At 41.2% G+C, this 18617-nt stretch overlaps 1 protein-coding gene across 1 annotated transcript in view; it reads right to left on the reverse strand.

Moving 5' to 3' along the window:
• The window catches only part of LOC121373700 (filamin-A-like), a 45670-nt gene extending 27112 nt beyond the window's left edge, over window positions 1-18558 (reverse strand). Inside the window, exons 1-2 of the mRNA XM_041500433.1 lie at window positions 17904-18558; window positions 2513-2708 (exon numbers count right to left, since the gene is read on the reverse strand). Coding sequence (XP_041356367.1) covers window positions 2513-2708; window positions 17904-18234 — 527 coding nt within the window. The 5' untranslated portion in view covers window positions 18235-18558. The remainder of the gene's footprint in view (window positions 1-2512; window positions 2709-17903) is intronic.
• Between the last annotated feature and the right edge of the window lie 59 nt (window positions 18559-18617).

Raw genomic sequence — 18617 nt, forward strand, 5'->3', positions numbered from 1 at the left:
AGCCCATGAAGTGGCGACAGCGGGTTTCCTCTCTCAATATCTGTGTGGTCATTAACCATATGTCCGATGCCATATAACCATAAATAAAATGTGTTGAGTGCGTCGTTAAATAAAACATTTATATTTATTTTATCATTTTAAAAAACCCCAAATAAGGCCGAATTTACGAAGCCTGTTCTTCTTAAACGCATGTGTTTAAGCATTGTAAATGTATGTACATGTAGTTACAAGCGTTTAAGTCATAAACAACCTTTGTAAATTTGGCCCATAAGGGACGGTCCATAAATATCGATGTGCTTCACAATCCGAACAATGTTCGGAAGGGGGGGGGGGGGGGGGGGGGGGGGTAAAAGCCATGTTCGGATTGCTTTTCAGGTAAAACATCGGTCCATCGAAGGTCAATGTTTCGTACACATTATATCAATGCTTTTATGTTAGGATTGGGGGGGGGGGGGGGGGGGAGGGGGTCAAACCCTATCCTAACATTGTTAGGATTATAAAAACCATTGACATTTATGGACCGTCCCTAAAGTTTTAAACCCACACCAACTCAAATAACATTGTTTCACATATTATGTTAAATCTTCTCTTGATACAATTGGGCTATTTCTTGTTCCAGCCAGTGTACCACGAATGGTATATCAAAGGCCGTGGTATGTACTACACTGACTGTGGGATGGTGCATATAAAAGATACCTTGCTGCTAATCAAAAAGAGTATCCCATGGAATGGCGACAGCGGGTTTCCTCTCTCCATATCTGTGTGGCCCTTAACCATGTGTCTGACGCCATATAACCGTAAATAAAATGTGTTGAGTGCGTCGTTAAATAAAATATTTCTTTCTTTTGATACGGGTTTGTAGCAAACTGATGGAACAGCCAAGCTATCTCTCTACAACGTTAATCGATTACTTCAGTAACAATGCACGTACAAATGCGCGTAAAGCTGTTCTAACATGGTGTGTTCACCCCTGTATTAAAAATGAAATTTAATCCATTAAAATTGATTCGTTAAGAAACTATTTTATTTACTTGATATTTTTGTGTCTGTTTGTAAAAAATAAATAAATGTAATAACAGTTGGTATAGTTTTGGCATTATATAGTATATAGTTATATGCTAATTCATCCTTTCTTTTTTGCGGGGTAGGACGTAGTCCAGTAGTAAAGCGTTCGCTAGATGCGCGGTCGGGCTAGGATGGATCCCCGTCGGTGAGTACATTGTGCTATCCTGTCTCTAGGATGGGACATATAAAAGATCCCTTGTTACTAATGTAAAAATGTAGCGGGTTTCACCATTTCACCTCCAAGACTATATATCAGAATTACCAAATGTTGGACATCCACTAGCCGATGATTAATAAATCAATGTACTCTAGTGTTGTCGTTAAACAAAACAAACTTTTAACTTTCTATTGAAGCCAGGCCTCCATTCAAAAGTGTGTTTTGTTTAACGATACCACTAGAGCACATTGATTTATTAATCATCGGCTATTGGATGTCAAACAGTTGGTAATTTTGACACAGTCATAGAGGAAACTTGCTACACTTTTCCATTAGTAGCATAGGATCTGTTATATTCCCCATCCCATAGACAGAATAGCACATACCACGACCTTTGATATACTAGTCGTAGTGCACAAGCTTGAAAGAGAAAAAACCAATGGGCCCACAGACGGGGATCAATCGCAAACCGACCGCGCATCAAGCGAGCGCTTTACCACTGGGCTACGTTCCGCACCTGACTCTTCATATAATTTAAACGGACTATAAACAGAAAGATAAGATGCTCGCCTGAAGTGCTTGCGTCGCAAGATCGAACCACCTCAGTGGATCCATTCAACTGATTGTGTGTTTTTTCTCGTTCCAACCAGTACACCACAACTGGTCAAAGGCAGTGGTATGTGCGTTCCTGTCTGTGGGAAAGTGTATATAAAAGATCCCTTGCTGCATTAGGAAAATTGTAGCGGGTTTCCTCTGATGACAACTACCGGCCTCGGTGGCACAGTGGTTAAGCCATCGGACTACAGGCTGGTAGGTACTGGGTTCGGATCCCAGCCGAGGCATGGAATTTTTAATCCAGATACCGACTCCAAACCCTGAGTGAGTGCTCCGCAAGGCTCAATGGGTAGGTGTAAACCACTTGCACTGACCAGTGATCCATAACAGGTTCAACAAAGGTCATGGTTTGTGCTATCCTGCCTGTGGGAAGCGCAAATAAAAGATTCCTTGCTGCCTGTCGTAAAAGAGTAGCCTATGTGGCGACAGCGGGTTTCGTCTAAAAAAACAACAGTGTCAGAATGACCATGTTTGACGTCCAATAGCCGATGATAAGATTAAAAAATCAACGTGCTCTAGTGGCGGCGTTAAATAGGCCTAAAACAATCTTTACTTTTTACTTTTCCTCTGATGACTACGAATCAGAATTACCAAATGTTCAATATCCAATAGCCGATGATTAATTAACCAATGAACTCCAGTGGTGTCGTTAAACAGTAAAGATAACATGCTCACTGTAAAGCGATCCCAGTGGACCAGGCCTCCGTGAAGTTCGAGATCTCCATGTCTGGCAGAACGGACTGGAACCACGCCAGCATCAGCTTCTTCGGCGGCGCCTTTGACTTGCTCGAGCTGATCTGGTACCTCAGAATCAGGTGCCATAGCAGACCCAGCACCAGCTTCAGGTTTCCATTGACGACGTCCTCGTTGCCTAGTAACAAATAAACAAAACAAAACAAAACGTTTTTAGACTTAATCTGAATGTGACACCGAAATCCAGATTTCCTACATTGATAGTTTGATGATGGATCTGTGGTCAAGGTACGGCGATTGTCGATCGATGTAGAGATCGGGCAAGGAGAGACCTTAGCAATATTTTAGGGAGGGGACTAAGTGTAAAAGGGCATATGGACCAACTCCCTGAAAAAGGCACGTCTATTGTAAACAGATTGTTGAACATTTTGTCATGCTCATATACAACAAAGGTTTCGAGCATAGCCAGGGGCGTGATCCGGGACCTGATCCGGGACGTTGAAAAAAGGGGCACTTTATTTTATTTTATTTTCGGGGTAGGGGGCAGGTCCACCTTGACCCCTCTCTAAGATCGAAAGATGGCTTTCGAGAAGTGGAGTGTTGAGCAAGATTGTAATTAGTGGGTGAGTGGGTGCGGAAGCTGCCCCACCCCCCCACCTCCCAAAAAACAAACAAAAAACCCCATACAAATACAGAAAATACGGAAGTGTTCTTTTGATTAGGAAATTTTCTTTTGTCTAAATGGCGAAACTCATTTTATATATTACTACACCTACCCATCGCAGTTATTTTAGACTAGGTTCTGCCCTGTTGAAGACATTTGTTTTATTATGCATTTTCGAAAATAATGAAAATTGTTCAGAAATCTTTTATGATTATATAACAAATATCAAATGTCGGATGAAGGGGTAAAAAGCGATTTATTTGGGTCACCCAAAGTCATTCATCATCGTCTCTTATTATTATTATTATTATTATCATCATTATCTTTTTTTCGTATTTGAATTTCCTAACTTGGAAGGGGCGGGACGTAGCCCAGTGGTAAAGCACTCGCTTGGTGCGCAGTCGGTCTGGGATCGATCCCCGTCGCTGGGCACATTTGACTATTTTCCGTTCCAGCCAGTCCCCAACGACTGGTATATCAAAGGCCGTGGTATGTCTGTGGACTGGTGCATATAAAAGATCCCTTGCTACTAATGAAACATTGTACAAATGTTTGACATCAAATAGCCGATGATTAATAAATGAATGTGCTCTAGTGTTGTCGTTAAACAAAATAAACTTCTTCCTATCTTGGGATGGAAGGTTAGGGAGAGGACAGGGAGGGCTTAGTGTAGCTCTTGAGAAAGAAAGAATTTTTTTATTTAACGACGCACTCAACACATTTTATTTACGGTTATATGGCGTCAGATATATGGTTAAGGACCACACATATTTTGAGAGGAAACCCGCTGTTGACACCACATGGGCTACTCTTTCCGATTAGCAGCAAGGGATCTTTTATTTGCGCTTCCCACAGGCAGGATAGCACAAACCATGGCCTTTGTTGAACCAGTTATGGATCACTGGTCGGTGCAAGTGGTTTACACCTACCCAATGAGCCTTGCGGAGCACTCACTCAGGATTTGGAGTAAATAAAAATACCATGCCTCGACTGGGATCCGAATCTAGTACCTACCAGCCTTTGAGTGTAGCTCTTTGAGATGCGATGGGTCGCAGGATCAATGGTCCTCTACGGACTCATTCCCCCAGGGGGCGGGACGTATCTCAGTGGTAAAACGATCGCTTGATCCGCGGTTGGTTTGGGATCGACCCCCGTCGGTGGGCACATATAACTATTTCTCATTCCAGCCAGTGCACAACGACTGGTATATCTAAGGCCGTGGTATGTGCTATCCTGTCTGAGGGATGGTGCATATAAAAGATCCCTTGCTATTAATGAAAACAACCGCAGCGGGTTTCTTCTCTAAGACCACATGTCAAAATTACCAAATGTTTGACATCCAATAGCCGATGATTAATAAATCAATGTGCTTTAGTGGTGTCGTTAAACAAATACAACTTTTTTTTTTTCATTTCCTCAATCCTAACCAATGCCCCACGACCGGTAAATCAAATGCCTTGGTATGTATTATCCTGTCTGTGGGAAAGATCCTTATATCGAATAGCTCTTCAAAAAAAGTAGGGGAACCTGAAATATTAATATCAACTATTAGACATCCTAGTAAAGAACGTTCAGGCCTTTTTATCAACACACCGAAACACATTCCATAGTTTGCACATGCATCACGCACTTGCCCCGTACACATGTGTGGGGTGTCATTCTCGATTTTGACAATTTCCAGGAAGGTCCATTAATCACTGTGGAACATTATTTCTGTCAATCTTTTTCATTCTGTTGATCATACAGTTGTTATTGTTTTGTTTTCAGTCATTTTTATTGTTTGAATTTGCGATTTACTGATAAAATAACATGAACTTTCAAATTTCACTTCTGACCCCAATCGTCCTTTACGATCTTTGGTGGTCATAAAACCTACTGTAATACTGAACTACCGGTTGTAATGTTTGCCCAGTTAATTCACTATTATCATATAACCATTCCCCACAGCTAATATACCTTACAATTTTGGCAATTATAAATTCTTATTAGAGTCCCCCTACTTTTTTTGAAGAGTATATATAAAACAAAAATGACCCCTTCCTGTTTATTCTATAGGAGTAGCGTACGTCGCGGCAACGGGCTTCCTCTCTCTATATCTTCACTAAGTGCGAAATAACCATACTAGGTTAGAGGCCTAATAGCCATAGTTTAAAATATACTGAGGTGTCTTAAAACAAATAATATTTTTTCCTTTCATTTACTATCTTTGGTATCATCATCAGCGGAAGAAGGAAATTTTTTATTTAACGACGCACTCAGCACATTTTATTTACGGTTATATTGCGTCGGACACATGGTTAAGGACCACACAGATATTGAGAGAGGAAACCCGCTGTCGCCACTTCATGGGCTACTCTTTTTGATTAGCAGCAGGGGATCTTTTATATGCACCATCCCACAGACAGGGTAGTACATACCACGGCCTTTGATATACCAGTCGTGGTGCACTGGCTGGAACGAGAAATAGCCCAATGGGCCCACCGACGGGGATCGATCCAAGACCGACCGCGCCCCTTTATCATCGGTAGAGCGCTCGCCTGAAGTGCTTAGGTTGTAGGATCGAATCTCATCGGTGTAGCTATTCTCTGACTGTTTATTTTTTCTCGCCTTAACCAGTGCCCCACGTCTAGTACATCAAAGGCCATGGTAAGTGTTGTCCTGCACGTGGGAAAGTGCATCATTAACTACTAATGAAAAGATTTAGCGCTTTTCCTCCAAAACTATATGTCAAAAGGACCAAATGATTGACATGCAATAACCAATGATTAATAAGTCAATGTGCTCTAGTGGTGACGTTAAAGAAAACAAACTTGATTTTTTCTTTCTTTTTTTCTTTCTTTTTTTGGGGGGGGGGGGGGGGTGGTACGCAATATACCCGAACTATTAATACACAACGAGTACGTGTGTTAAGGCCCATTTTGTAATAAAAAACGACCCATTCTGTAATATAATTAGGCCCGGTTTGTAATAAAAAACGACCCATTCTGTAATATAATTAGGCCCGGTTTGTAATAAAAAAACGACCCATTCTGTAATATAATTAGGCCCGGTTTTTTTAATAAAACAAATAGGTACCCATTGGTCGTTTATTACGAACCAAATGTTTGACATCCAATAGCTGATGATTAATTAATCAATGTGCTCTAGTGGTGTCGTTAAACAAAACAAACTTCAACTTTATTACAAAATGGGCCTTAGCACACGTGTTCTCGGTGTTTATCAAATAGTTCGGGTGCATAGTGTACTGTCACGCGCACGTGTCATGATTGCAGTGAGTCGATATCCACATATCAAATATTTGTTTGCTCTCGCGTGCCCGTTATCAGGCTCACCTAGAAAAAACAGCTCAAACGTGGAACCGGCTTCGGTGGCGCAGTGGTTAAGCTATCGGACTACAGGCTGGTAGGTACAGGGTTCGCAGCCCGGTACCGGCTCCAACCCAGAGCGAGTTCTTAAGGGCTCAATGGATAGGTGTATGGCCACTACACCCTCTTTTCTCTCACTAACCACAAACAAACTAACAACTAACCCACTGTCTTGGACAGGCAGCCCAGATAGCTGAGGTGTGTGCCCAGGACAGCGTGCTTGAACCTTAATTGGATATAAGCACGAAAATAAGTTGAAATCAATCAAACGTGGAACATAATTAGGGCTGATGTAAAAATGCTGCATTGGGGTGGCAATAAGAATGGATGGACGTGAATTACTAGAAGTGAAAATTTGTGTTTTATTCCCCTGAGGAAGTTTAAAGTTTTTAAACGAAACGTTGGGATTTTTAGATAGTTTTAAAGACAATTTTATTATATATCTTATAGAAGTGAAAATACAGAGCTGATCTTTCAACCATTAGCTTCTCACTTAGCTATTATGAGGGTCGCCTCTTGTCTAAATAACTTAGCGGTTGGGGGAGATAGTAAACAAGGTTTTTTTGTTGTTTAACGACACCACTAGAGCACATTGATTTATTCATCATCGGCTATTGGATGTCAAACACATGGTAATTTTGACAGTCAGGGAGAGGAAACCCGCTACATTTTTTTTTCATTAGTAGCAAGGGATCTTTTATAGGCACCATCCCACAGACAGAATTGCACATACCACAGCCTTTGATATACCAGTCGTGGTGAACTAGCTGGGACGAGAAATAGCCCAATGGGCCTACCGACGGGGATCGATCCTAGTAGTAAAAAAGATGAAGAAGGAAGGAAGGAAATGTTTTTATGTAACAACGCACTCAACACATTTTTTTATTTACGGTTATATGGCGTCGGACATATGGTTAAGGACCACACAGATAGTGAGAGAGGAAACTTGCTGTCGCCACTTCATGGGCTACTCTTTTTGATTAGTAGCAAGGGATCTTTTATATGCACCATCCCACAGACAGGGTAGTACATACCACGGCCTTTGATATACCAGTCGTGGTGCACTGGCTGGAACGAGAAATAGCCCAATGGGCCCACCGACGGGGATCGACCCCAGACCGACCGCGCATCACGCGAGCGCTTTACCACTGGGCTACGTCCCGCTCCTTCATCATCGGTGGGGGCCGGATCCAACTCAGTCGGTAGAGCGCTCGCCTGAAGTGCTTAGGTCGTAGGATCGAATCTCATCGGTGTACCTAGTCTCTGACTGTTTATTTTTTCTCGTCTTAACCAGTGCCCCACGTCTAGTATATCAAAGGCCATGGTAAGTGTTGTCCTGCACGTGGGAAAGTGCATCATTAACTACTAATGAAAACATTTAGCGCTTTTCCTCTAAAATTATATGTCAAAAGGACCAAAATGATTGACATGCAATAACCGATGATTAATAAGTCAATGTGCTCTAGTGGTGACGTTAAACAAAACAAACTTGATCTTTTCTTCTTCTTTTTTTTTTTTTTTTGGGGGGGGGGGGGGGGGGGGGGTATGCAATGTACCCGAACTATTGATACACAACGAGTACGTGTGTTAAGACACATTTTGTCATAAAAAATGACCCATTGGTCGTTTATTACGAACCAAATGTTTGACATCCAATAGCTGATGATTAATTAATTAATCAATGTGCTCTAGTGGTGTCGTTAAAAAAAACCCTTCAACTTTATTACAAAATGGGCCATAGCATACGTGTTCTCGGTGTTTATCAAATAGTTCGGGTGCATAGTGTATTGTCACGCGCACGTGTCATGATTGCAGTGAGTACATATCAACATACCAAATATTTGTTTGCTATCGTGTGCCCGTTATCAGACTCACCTAGAAAACCCCCAGCTCAAACTTGGAACATACTTAGGGCTGATGTAAAAATGGGGTGACAATAGGAATGACTGGACGTGAATTACTAGAAGTGAAAATACAGAGCTGATCTTTCAACTATTAGCTTGTCACTGAGCTATTATCAGGGTCGCCTCTTGCCTAAATAACTTAGCGGTTGGGGGAGATAGTAAACAAGGGTTTTTTGTTGTTTAACGACACCACTAGAGCACAATGATGTATTCATTATCGGCTATTGGATGTCACACACATGGTCATTTTGACAGTCAGAGAGAGAAAATCTGCTACATTTTTTTTCATTAGTAGTAAGGTGTCTTTTATATGCAACAACCCACAGACAGGATAGCACATACCACGACCTTTGATATACCAGTCGTGGTGCACTGGCTGAGACGAGAAATAACCTCATGGGTCCACCGTCGGAGATCGATCCTAGTAGTAAAAAAGATGAAAAAGGAAGGAAGGAAGGAAATATTTTTATTTAACAACGCACTCAACACATTTTTTTATTTACGGTTATATGGCGTTGGACATGGTCAAGGACCACACAGATATTGAGAGTGGAAACCCGCTGTCGCCACTTCATGGGCTACTCTTTTTCGATTAGCAGCAAGGGATCTTTTATATGCACCATCCCACAGACAGGATAACGCATACCACGGCCTTTGATATAGCAGTCGTGGTGCACTGGCTGGAGCGAGAAATAGCCCAATGGGCCCACCGACGGGGATCGATCCCAGACCGACCGCGCATCGAGCGAGCGCTTTACCACTGGGCTACGTCCCGCCCCCAAAAGATGAAAAAAAGAAGTAATCTTTAAAATTATCCATGTAAACAAAAAGGGCATTTTTAAAATTAAAGGGACATTCCCGAGTTTGCTGCATTATAAGATGTTTCCGACTAATAAAATACTTCTACGATTAAACATACATATTAAATATATTTTCTTGTTTAGAATATCAGTGTCTGTATATTCAATGTGTTTCTGGTCATCTTAATATTTGTAAGAAGCCCAAACTGGGTTTTGTCTTCAAATAATTTCGTACGTACGAAAAAAAAACATTTTTAGGAAATAAAATGAAATTTAACCTAGTACAAATATTAGAACGACCAGAAACACGTTTAATATACAGCCACTAATATATTGTTCAGAAAAATATATTTGATATGTAATTACAATCGTTAAAATGTCTCTGTTAGTCGATAACATCTTTGAAAATACAGCAAACTCAGGAATGGCCCTTTAACTGAAAAAGGGCAATTTGTCGTATTATTTCCCGTAGGTAGCCCCTGCTCATACCCTCTTCGCCCAGCTAAGTACCGCCCTGGAGTTTGACCCAGTAATCACCTGAATACTCTGGAGATAATGCAGTAGACAAATAGACCGTATGCGAATGACTAATGCCGCCGAAAGGCCGTATTGGTCTTAGGTGTAACTGCCCCCCCCCCCCCCCTCCCGCGCCCCACACACCATGCTTCCCGCTAATTACGGTCTTTATGTAGTAGTATTAATTTACCGTTAGCTGCAGTTTAATCATGCAGACGTTATTTTTTATTTGTCACCATTTCTGATTGAAAAATCGTGTTACAGGATGTGACGGCATTGATTTGTCTTATGGTCTGCTATTTTACACTTGTGTTTGTGTGTGTGTGTGTGTTGTGCGTGTGTTTGTTTTTTGGGGGTTTGTTTTTTTGTTTGTTTTTTGTTTGTTTTTTTGTTTTCTTTTTTTTTGCCGATGCCGATGCCAATGCCGATATTCTAATGAAAACTCTGTCACAAAACATTAATGCGTATTTGAGCGGATATCAAAAAGACTGACCTGAGTTTTCTGCCATTTACCATGTTTTACGACTAACAGTTTTTTAACGACTAAAATTATACATGTGTGTATTAAATAAACATTATTTTCTTGTTTACAATATCAATATCTGTATATTCAGTGCCAAACTGCTTTTCCTAATGACTGTACCAGCTCAAATTAGAGTTTAGCTCCGGATAAAATCGTACGTACACAAAAATATATTTGGGAAAAAAATTAGTTTCAGGAGCTTGTGCGGGAGGGTAGGGTGAGAGGGGGGGAGGGTTCTCGGCGGTCAGGAGGAGGTCTCGGGGTCAAAACCCCTTCCGTTAAAAAATCTTTTGTGGGAGAGCATTTGTCGTCCCCCCTATAAACTTCGACTAGACTCACCCCCTCTCAGGGCTACAGTATTCACCTGAGGTACAGAGAGCCGTAGGATCGATCGCCAGCGACGGACCCAAGTCCCCCCCCCCCCATTCCAACAAGTATCCAGCCACTCGTACATACTGTATATAAGAAAACGCATTTAACAGATCTCTTGCTGCTTTTTGGTAGGAGTAACTCATGTGGCGGTAACGGGTTTCTTCTCTCAAAATAACAATATGTCGCAATATGTGCTGGGGTGTCGTTAATTTCTGTGTGTGCTGAACCGCAACGGGTTACGGGGTAATGGAATATGCCTATACTTTGTAGTCCAGAAGCCAGGTCGATTTATCTATGTCGGAGAGTCAGGAAAGTTTTAACATTTTTATGTAAGATTCTTATGTAAAAATATGTGTAGATTTTAGATCTGCAACACTTACTTGCCTAAACCTGCACATTAAGTGGGAATTTGCATACTATTAGTGGTACGTCAAAGTAAATTTTTGTTCGATCTGCTGTTACCCCAAAAACAACAAGAACAACAACAAAACACACACACACACACACACACACACACACACACACACGCACACACACACACACATATATATATTGTTATATTAGTTTTACGTAAACATATAAATTTCGGTGACCTACATACAAACAGTATTCAAACACAAACAACACGACGGACTCGACCCGCTACTGATCTCGAGGAAATAAATTGTTCTCAAAAGCAAACAAAACCGTCAAGAAGCTTGTAAATTATATCCAGTAATATAGGGACGGTCGCAAGGGGGTGGGGGCGAGGGAGGGGGCGGAGCGGTTCTATTTTAAAATTAAAGGTTTTTCTTTTTTATTTAAACCTCACCATTAGGTCACCTTGAATTGGCTATTGGATGTCAAACAGTTGGTAATTTTAAAATATAGTCTTAGTGAGGAAACCGGCTAAATGTTTCCATTAGTAGCAAGGGATCCTTTATATTCACCATCCCACAGACAGGATAGTACCTACCACGGTCTTTGGTATACCAGTTTTGGTTCACTGGCAATAACGAGAAATAGCCCAATGGGCCAAAAGACGGAATCGAGTCTAGACCGATCACGCATCTGGTGAGCGCTTTACGACTGGGCTATGTTCCGCCCCCCACCCCCATTCTGTTTTATTACTCTCTACCCGCAGACTATACTAATGTGGAAACAACTCATAAAATATATGTATTAAAACAATTATATCAGTAGCGTGTAACCCAAACCCATATACCATTCACAAATTCGTCTCACCCTTTCAAATCCACTAACCCACCAAAAACAAACCCAACACATAACAACGAATAAGGAATATGCAAAGAATATGACATTTTATGAAACATAATAATAGGTTTTTTTTAAAGGGACATTCCCGAGTTTGCTGCATTGTAAGATGTTTCCGACTAATAAAATATTTCTACGATTATACTTACATATTAAATATATTTTCTTGTTTAGAATATCAGTGTTTGTATATTCAATGTGTTTCTGGTCGTCTTAATATTTGTAAGAAGCCCAAACTGGGTTTTGTATTCAAATAATTTCGTACGTACGACAAAAACAATATTTTAGGAAATAAGATGAAATTTAACCTAGTACAAATATTACAACGATCAGAAACACTTTTAATATGCAACCACTAATATTTTATGCAGAAAAATATACTTGATATGTAATTACAACCGTTAAAAAGTCGATAACATCTTAAAAAGTGCAGCAAACTCAGGAATGTCCTTTTAAAAATGTAATTATTAACAGTGACATAATGAAAAATATATAATTGAATTGTATCAACACCACACCCGACCCCGTGAACTGGATATAATCACAAAGCTTTGTGGAACGGCCCTACGGGAATTTCAGCGCGGAGCGATACCGTGAAGCGTGCAAGTCCCGTGAGTAATGTACTCCAGTACGCCAGGAATTCCTGTCAAGTTGCGCGTTTAAAAAATAGTTACACTTCACTAAAACAACAATCTGGGCTTCGCGAATAAACGACGTTAGGAGGCAGGGCTATTGTTATACCCATTTATATCCCTGTATAGAAACTAACTTGGTGGAGACGTTTCGAATGAAATATTTCCTTCGAAAATATTTTATATACACTTTCCCACAGACAGAACAGCGCATACCACAGCCTTTTATACAGCGAGATTCGTTTTGTTTCGTGTATAAAAGAAATCAAATGCGATTTCCTTACAAAATCTGTGTTGGTAGTAAAAATCTGAAAAAAAAAAGAAGAAATGTCACATAACTGTTTTGTTATACCATGGGGGACCCTGCGCGTGCTGTAACCTCACCGTGGTGCAGGGGTGTAACATTCTCTTTGAGAATGGCCAATACAGCACAAATCCCCTTGTTTTTTTCGGGATACAATTAAAATTTTGAATAAAAGTCAGTATCTATCTGTGATATTTGTATTTTTGCACAGTTCTTCACACTGTGTTTTTATTTAAATCTTGAATTTTTATATTGATGTTGATCATCACTTTATTTGTTTGCATTACCATGGTTTGACACCAATAGCCGATGTATTTTTTCGTGCTGGGGTGTCGTTAAACATTTAATCATTCATTATATCATGGGGGGCGGGAGTTAGCTCAATCGATTGAGTGTTCGCTTGAGGTGCTTGCGTCACAGGGTCGAACCACGTCGGTGGACCCATTCAACTGATTTTTATTTTATTTGTTTCATTCCAACCAGTGCATCACAACTGGTCCAAAGGCCTCGGTATGTGGTTTGCTGTCTGTGGGAAAGTGCATATAAAATATCCCTTGCTGCATTAAGAAAATGTAGCGGGTTTTCTCCGATGACAATGTGTCAGAATTACCAAATGTTTGACATCCAATAGCCGATGATTAATTAATCAATGTGTTCTAGTGGTGTGGTTAAACAAAGCAAACAAAACATCTTATACCATTATGTGAATGTTAACTACATGTGTCTCACCGGGTTTACCGGCATCGGTGGCGTCGTGGTTAGGCCATCGGTCTACAGGCTGGTAGGTACTGGGTTCGGATCCCAGTCGAGGCATGGGATTTGTAATCCAGATACCGACTCCAAACCCTGAGTGAGTGCTCCGCAAGGCTCAATGGGTAGGTGTAAACCACTTGCACCGACCAGTGATCCATAACTGGTTAAAAAAGGCCTGCTATCCTGCCTGTGGGAAGCGCAAATAAAAGATCCCTTGCTGCTAATCGGAAAGAGTAGCCCATGTAGTGGCGACAGCGGGGTTCCTCTCATATAACCGTAAATAAAATGTGTTGAGTGCGTCGTTAAATAAAACATTTCTTTCTTTCTTTCTCACTGGGTTAATTTGGACATTTTATTTTCAATGGTCACTGGAATGGTTTAACGTTAAAGTTAAAGTTTGTTTTGTTTAACGACAGCGCTAGAGGACATTGATTTATCAATTATCGGCCACTGAATGTCAAAGGCCGTGGTATGAGCTGTCTTGTCTGTGAGGAAGTGCATATAAAAAAGATCTCTTGCTTCCAATACAGTTTTCTTTTCTAAGACTACTTGTCGGAATTATCAACTGTTTGATATCCAATAGTCGATGATTAATAGTAAACTAATGTGTTCTAGCTGTACCGTTAAACAGGCATCAGTGGTGCAGTGGTTAAGCCATCGGACTACAGGCTGGTAGGTATAGAGTTCGCAGCCCGGTACCGACTCCAACCCAGAGCGAGTTCTTAAGAGCTCAATCGGTAGGTGTAAGACCACTACACCCTCTCTTTTCTCACTACTCACTAACAACTAACAACTAGCCCACTGTCCTGGACAGACAGCTCAGATAACTGAGGTGTGTGCCCAGGACAGCGTGTTTGAACCTTAATTGGTTATAAGCACGAAAATAAGTTTAAAAAAACAACAACAAAAAAACAAAAAACATACCTAAATTTCAACATGTTGCTATTGTCGTTTTTGGAGTTTGATTTGGTGGTATACACCCTCTAGGTGCGTCCACTGTGCGACGAACCCGTCGGGTTTACTGCGTGTACGATTACCTCACGAGGTATTATCAGCAAGATATCACAAATATTTGTGATATTCATCGACACGGACACGCCCATTCACCACTTTACAACGCTGTCTTAACAACTAGTATACATGTAGCCATGTAACTGTTCATGAATTTTGGAACATTACTTTTTGTAAGAATTAAATAAAAAACACGCTTCGTATATATTGAAAAGGGGTATCTTACGCTTGTTGAAAAAGTGGTATCGTACGCTTATTGAAAAAGGGGTTTCCTACAATTATTGCAAAAGGGGTATCCTATGCTTATTGACAAAGGGGTATCCTATGCTTATTGAAAAAGGGGTATCCTATGCTTATTGACAAAGGGGTATCCTACGCTTATTGAAAAAGGGGTATCCTACACTTATTGAAAAAGAGGCAACCTACGATTATTGAAAAAGGGGTATCCTACGCTTATTGAAAAAGAGGTAACCTACGCTTATTGAAAAAGGGGTATCCTACGCTTATTGAAAAAGGGGAACCCTACGATTATTGAAAAAGGGGTATCCTACGCTTATTGAAAAAGGGGTATCCTACGCTTATTATAAAAGGGGTTTCCTACGCTTATTAAAAAAGGGGTATCCTACGCTTATTGAAAAAGGGGTATTCTACGCTTATTTTGAAAGGGGTATTCTACGCTTATTGTAAAGGGGGTACCCTACGCTTATTGAAAAAGGGGTATCCTACGCTTATTGAAAAGGAGGTATCCTATGCAATGGCAGGATCATTTTGTTTTATTTACTTAACACCCGAGACGAAATAGTCTTAATTATCATATTTGTGTCACCCACCCAGTAAGCCAGCCAGTGATTTATAACATACTGACGTGTATCTTAAACTAACATTCAAGTCTACAGGTGTGGATGCGATATGGTCTAGTTATGGTTCACAAAGAAGCAGACGAAATAAAAAGAGAAGCAGATTACATTCACTGTATTAATGTTAATACGTCACATACACAGCACGTATTTTAACAGTTTACCTGTACAGGCGGATATTCCACCATGCATGTGAAACGCTACAAATAACCCCATTTAAAAGGATGTTTGAAGCTGCGTCACTATTATTTTTATTTTTATTATTAATTTATTTATAATGTACTGGAATAGTAACGTATAAACTGAACTATCAACTCGTATACTATGCTGGTCTATCAAAGCGAATACATTGGACTATTAACTAGAATGTACTGGACTATCAACTTAGAGGGTGTTTTTTTTAACGACACCACTAGAGCACAATTAGTTAAAAGTTAAAATTTGTTTTGTTTAACGACACCACTAGGACACACTGATTTATTAATCATCGACTATTGAATGTCAAACATTTAGTAATTTTGACATATGGTCTTAAAGGGGAAACCAGCTACATTTTTGTTTCCATTAGTAATAAGGGATCGTTTAAATACACCGTGCCACAGACAGGATAGCACATACCACGGCCTTTGATATACCAGTCGTGGTGCACTGGATGGAGCGAGAAATAGCCAAAATGGGTCCACCGACGGTGATCGATCCCAGGCCGATCTCACATCAAACGAGCGCTTTACCACTGGGCTACGTCCCGTCCCCCTCAATCTTGAAATGTAGACTTTATGACTAACTGTAGATCAACATAATATTTGTAATGGAATAAATGTGTGGCCAATTACAATTTATATTCATTCACTGGGGAATTACAAATGAGAGAAAAGAGTGGGGTGATTGGGTGGTGAGAGAAATGACTGAAATAAGGGAATACCTTGGTCGAAACCGGTTCAAAATGATACCGCTTTGGGATTCTGCCACACTGCCACCCTGCTACCACCCCCCCCCCCCCACCCCCCCACCCCACCCCGCCATTCACCCCGTCTGGTAGTAAGCAAGCCAGTCATCCAACCATCATAACAGCCAGCCCTAAAGCAAACCGATCGATCTACCAATCTATCATGGATTCGGACATGTTTAAAAAAAAGCACAAAGAACCCATTAGCCAACCAGGCAACCATGAGATCAATAGACCAATCAATCAAGCCATGGACTGGGACATGGTAAGCCCAGTGGTAAAGCGTTTGCTTGATGCGCGGTCGGTCTAGGATCGATCCCCGTCGGTGGACCCATCGGGCTATTTCTCGTTCCAGCCAGTGCTCCACAACTGGTGTAACAAAGGCCGTACTATCCTGTCTGTGCATATAAAAGATCCCTCGCTGCTAATCGAAAAGAGTAGCCCATGAAGTGGCGACAGCGGATTTCCTCTCTCAATACATGTGTGGTCCTTAACCATATATCCGATGCCATATAACCGTAAAATAAAATGCGTTGAGTACGTCGTTAAATAAAACATTTCCTTCCCTCTTTCTGTTCTGAACAGAAGATCTGGCACAAATCAAAACTCGTGCCCAGGATGGACGTGCCTGAACCGTCAGTGAATATGAACACATTAGTAAGAGTTTTCCTTCCTTCCTTTCTTCCTACAGGGGCAGATCCAGTAAACATTTTGCGGGGCAGGGACTAACGGGAACAGGGTACATGGATCAACCCCTCAAAAGGGCATTGCAACTGGGAAACACATTAAAAGAGGAGGGTGGGGAGAGGCATGTGAATATTTATGGGGAGACTGCTCCCATGACCCTTGAATCCGCCTCTGACATGAATGAAGGAAAGGAATTTTTATTTAACGACGCACTCAACACATTTTATTAACGGTTATATGGCGTCAGCCATATGGTTAAGGACCATACTGATATTGAGAGAGGAAACCAGCTGTCGCCACGTCATGGGCCACTCTTTTCGATTAGCAGCAAGGGATATTTTATATGCACCATCCCACAGACAGGATGGTTCATACCACGGACTTTGTTACACCAGTTGTGGAGCACTGGCTGGAACGACTGACATGGATGAACAAATCAATCAGTGCATGCATGCATAAACAAACAAACAAACATACAAACAAACAAATAAATAAACAAACAAATAAATATATAAAATAAAAATTAATAATAATAATAAATAATAAATAAAATAAAAAAATACATAAATAAATAAATAAACAAACAAATAAAAAAATAAAAAAATAAAAAAACAAATAAATAAATAAATAAATTAAACAAATACCCTCTCCAAAATTTAAAAAGGAAGAAGAAACTGCAACAAAACCAGCCCACCCTCACCCCCATCCTCAAGCATAACCACCACCCCAATACCACTCTTTATAACCGCCCCCCCCCCCCCCCACACACACACACACTGACTCACCTATATTAACGAGTCGAATGTTGTCATCGACTATGGCTCTGAACGCTAGATCCACGTTCTGTAACATCTGGATCTTGCTCTTCGGCTTCATGTACACCTTGCCGATCTTCCGGAACTGCAGCGACTCGACGAGGGCGACGAGTTTGACGCCGTCGCAGAAATCCGTGGCCAAGTTCTCAACGGACCGCCCGCTCATCGTCAACTGTTCGTTCACCCAGTTCACGAACGTCTTGTGCTGCAGCGCTACCCACTGGTCCTCTGTGCCGCCCCGCGACACGTTCCCCATCCTCTCGTGGGGTAGGACGTTGTCCCGTTTCTTCTCCTGGGTCATCCCTGGGGTGGGGGTGACGGGGTGAGGATGTCGTCCCTTAGCCCACGATGGTTTTGTTGATGTTGTTGTTGGTGGTGGTGGTAGAAGTAGTAGGAAGGCGGTTGTCCATTATCAGCTGTATAACGCGTGTTTACCTTTCGTGAGCCGAACAGGTATTGTGACTTGGTTCGTCGATCAATTCTATATTGAGATTGTGTCACATTCAATGGGCGGAGCTCCGCACTGTGATAAGAGTATACTGTTAGGACCGGCCTCGGTGCATGTGTAGTGGTTAAACCCCATCGAACATAAGGCTGGAAGGTACTGGGTTCGTCTGACGGTACCGGCTCCCACCCAGAGCGAGACTTTAACTACTCATTGGGTAGGTATAAGGCCACTACACC

The sequence above is a fragment of the Gigantopelta aegis genome, chromosome 1 (assembly GCF_016097555.1).
Source record: "Gigantopelta aegis isolate Gae_Host chromosome 1, Gae_host_genome, whole genome shotgun sequence".
NCBI classification, from domain to species: Eukaryota; Metazoa; Mollusca; class Gastropoda; order Neomphalida; family Peltospiridae; genus Gigantopelta; species Gigantopelta aegis.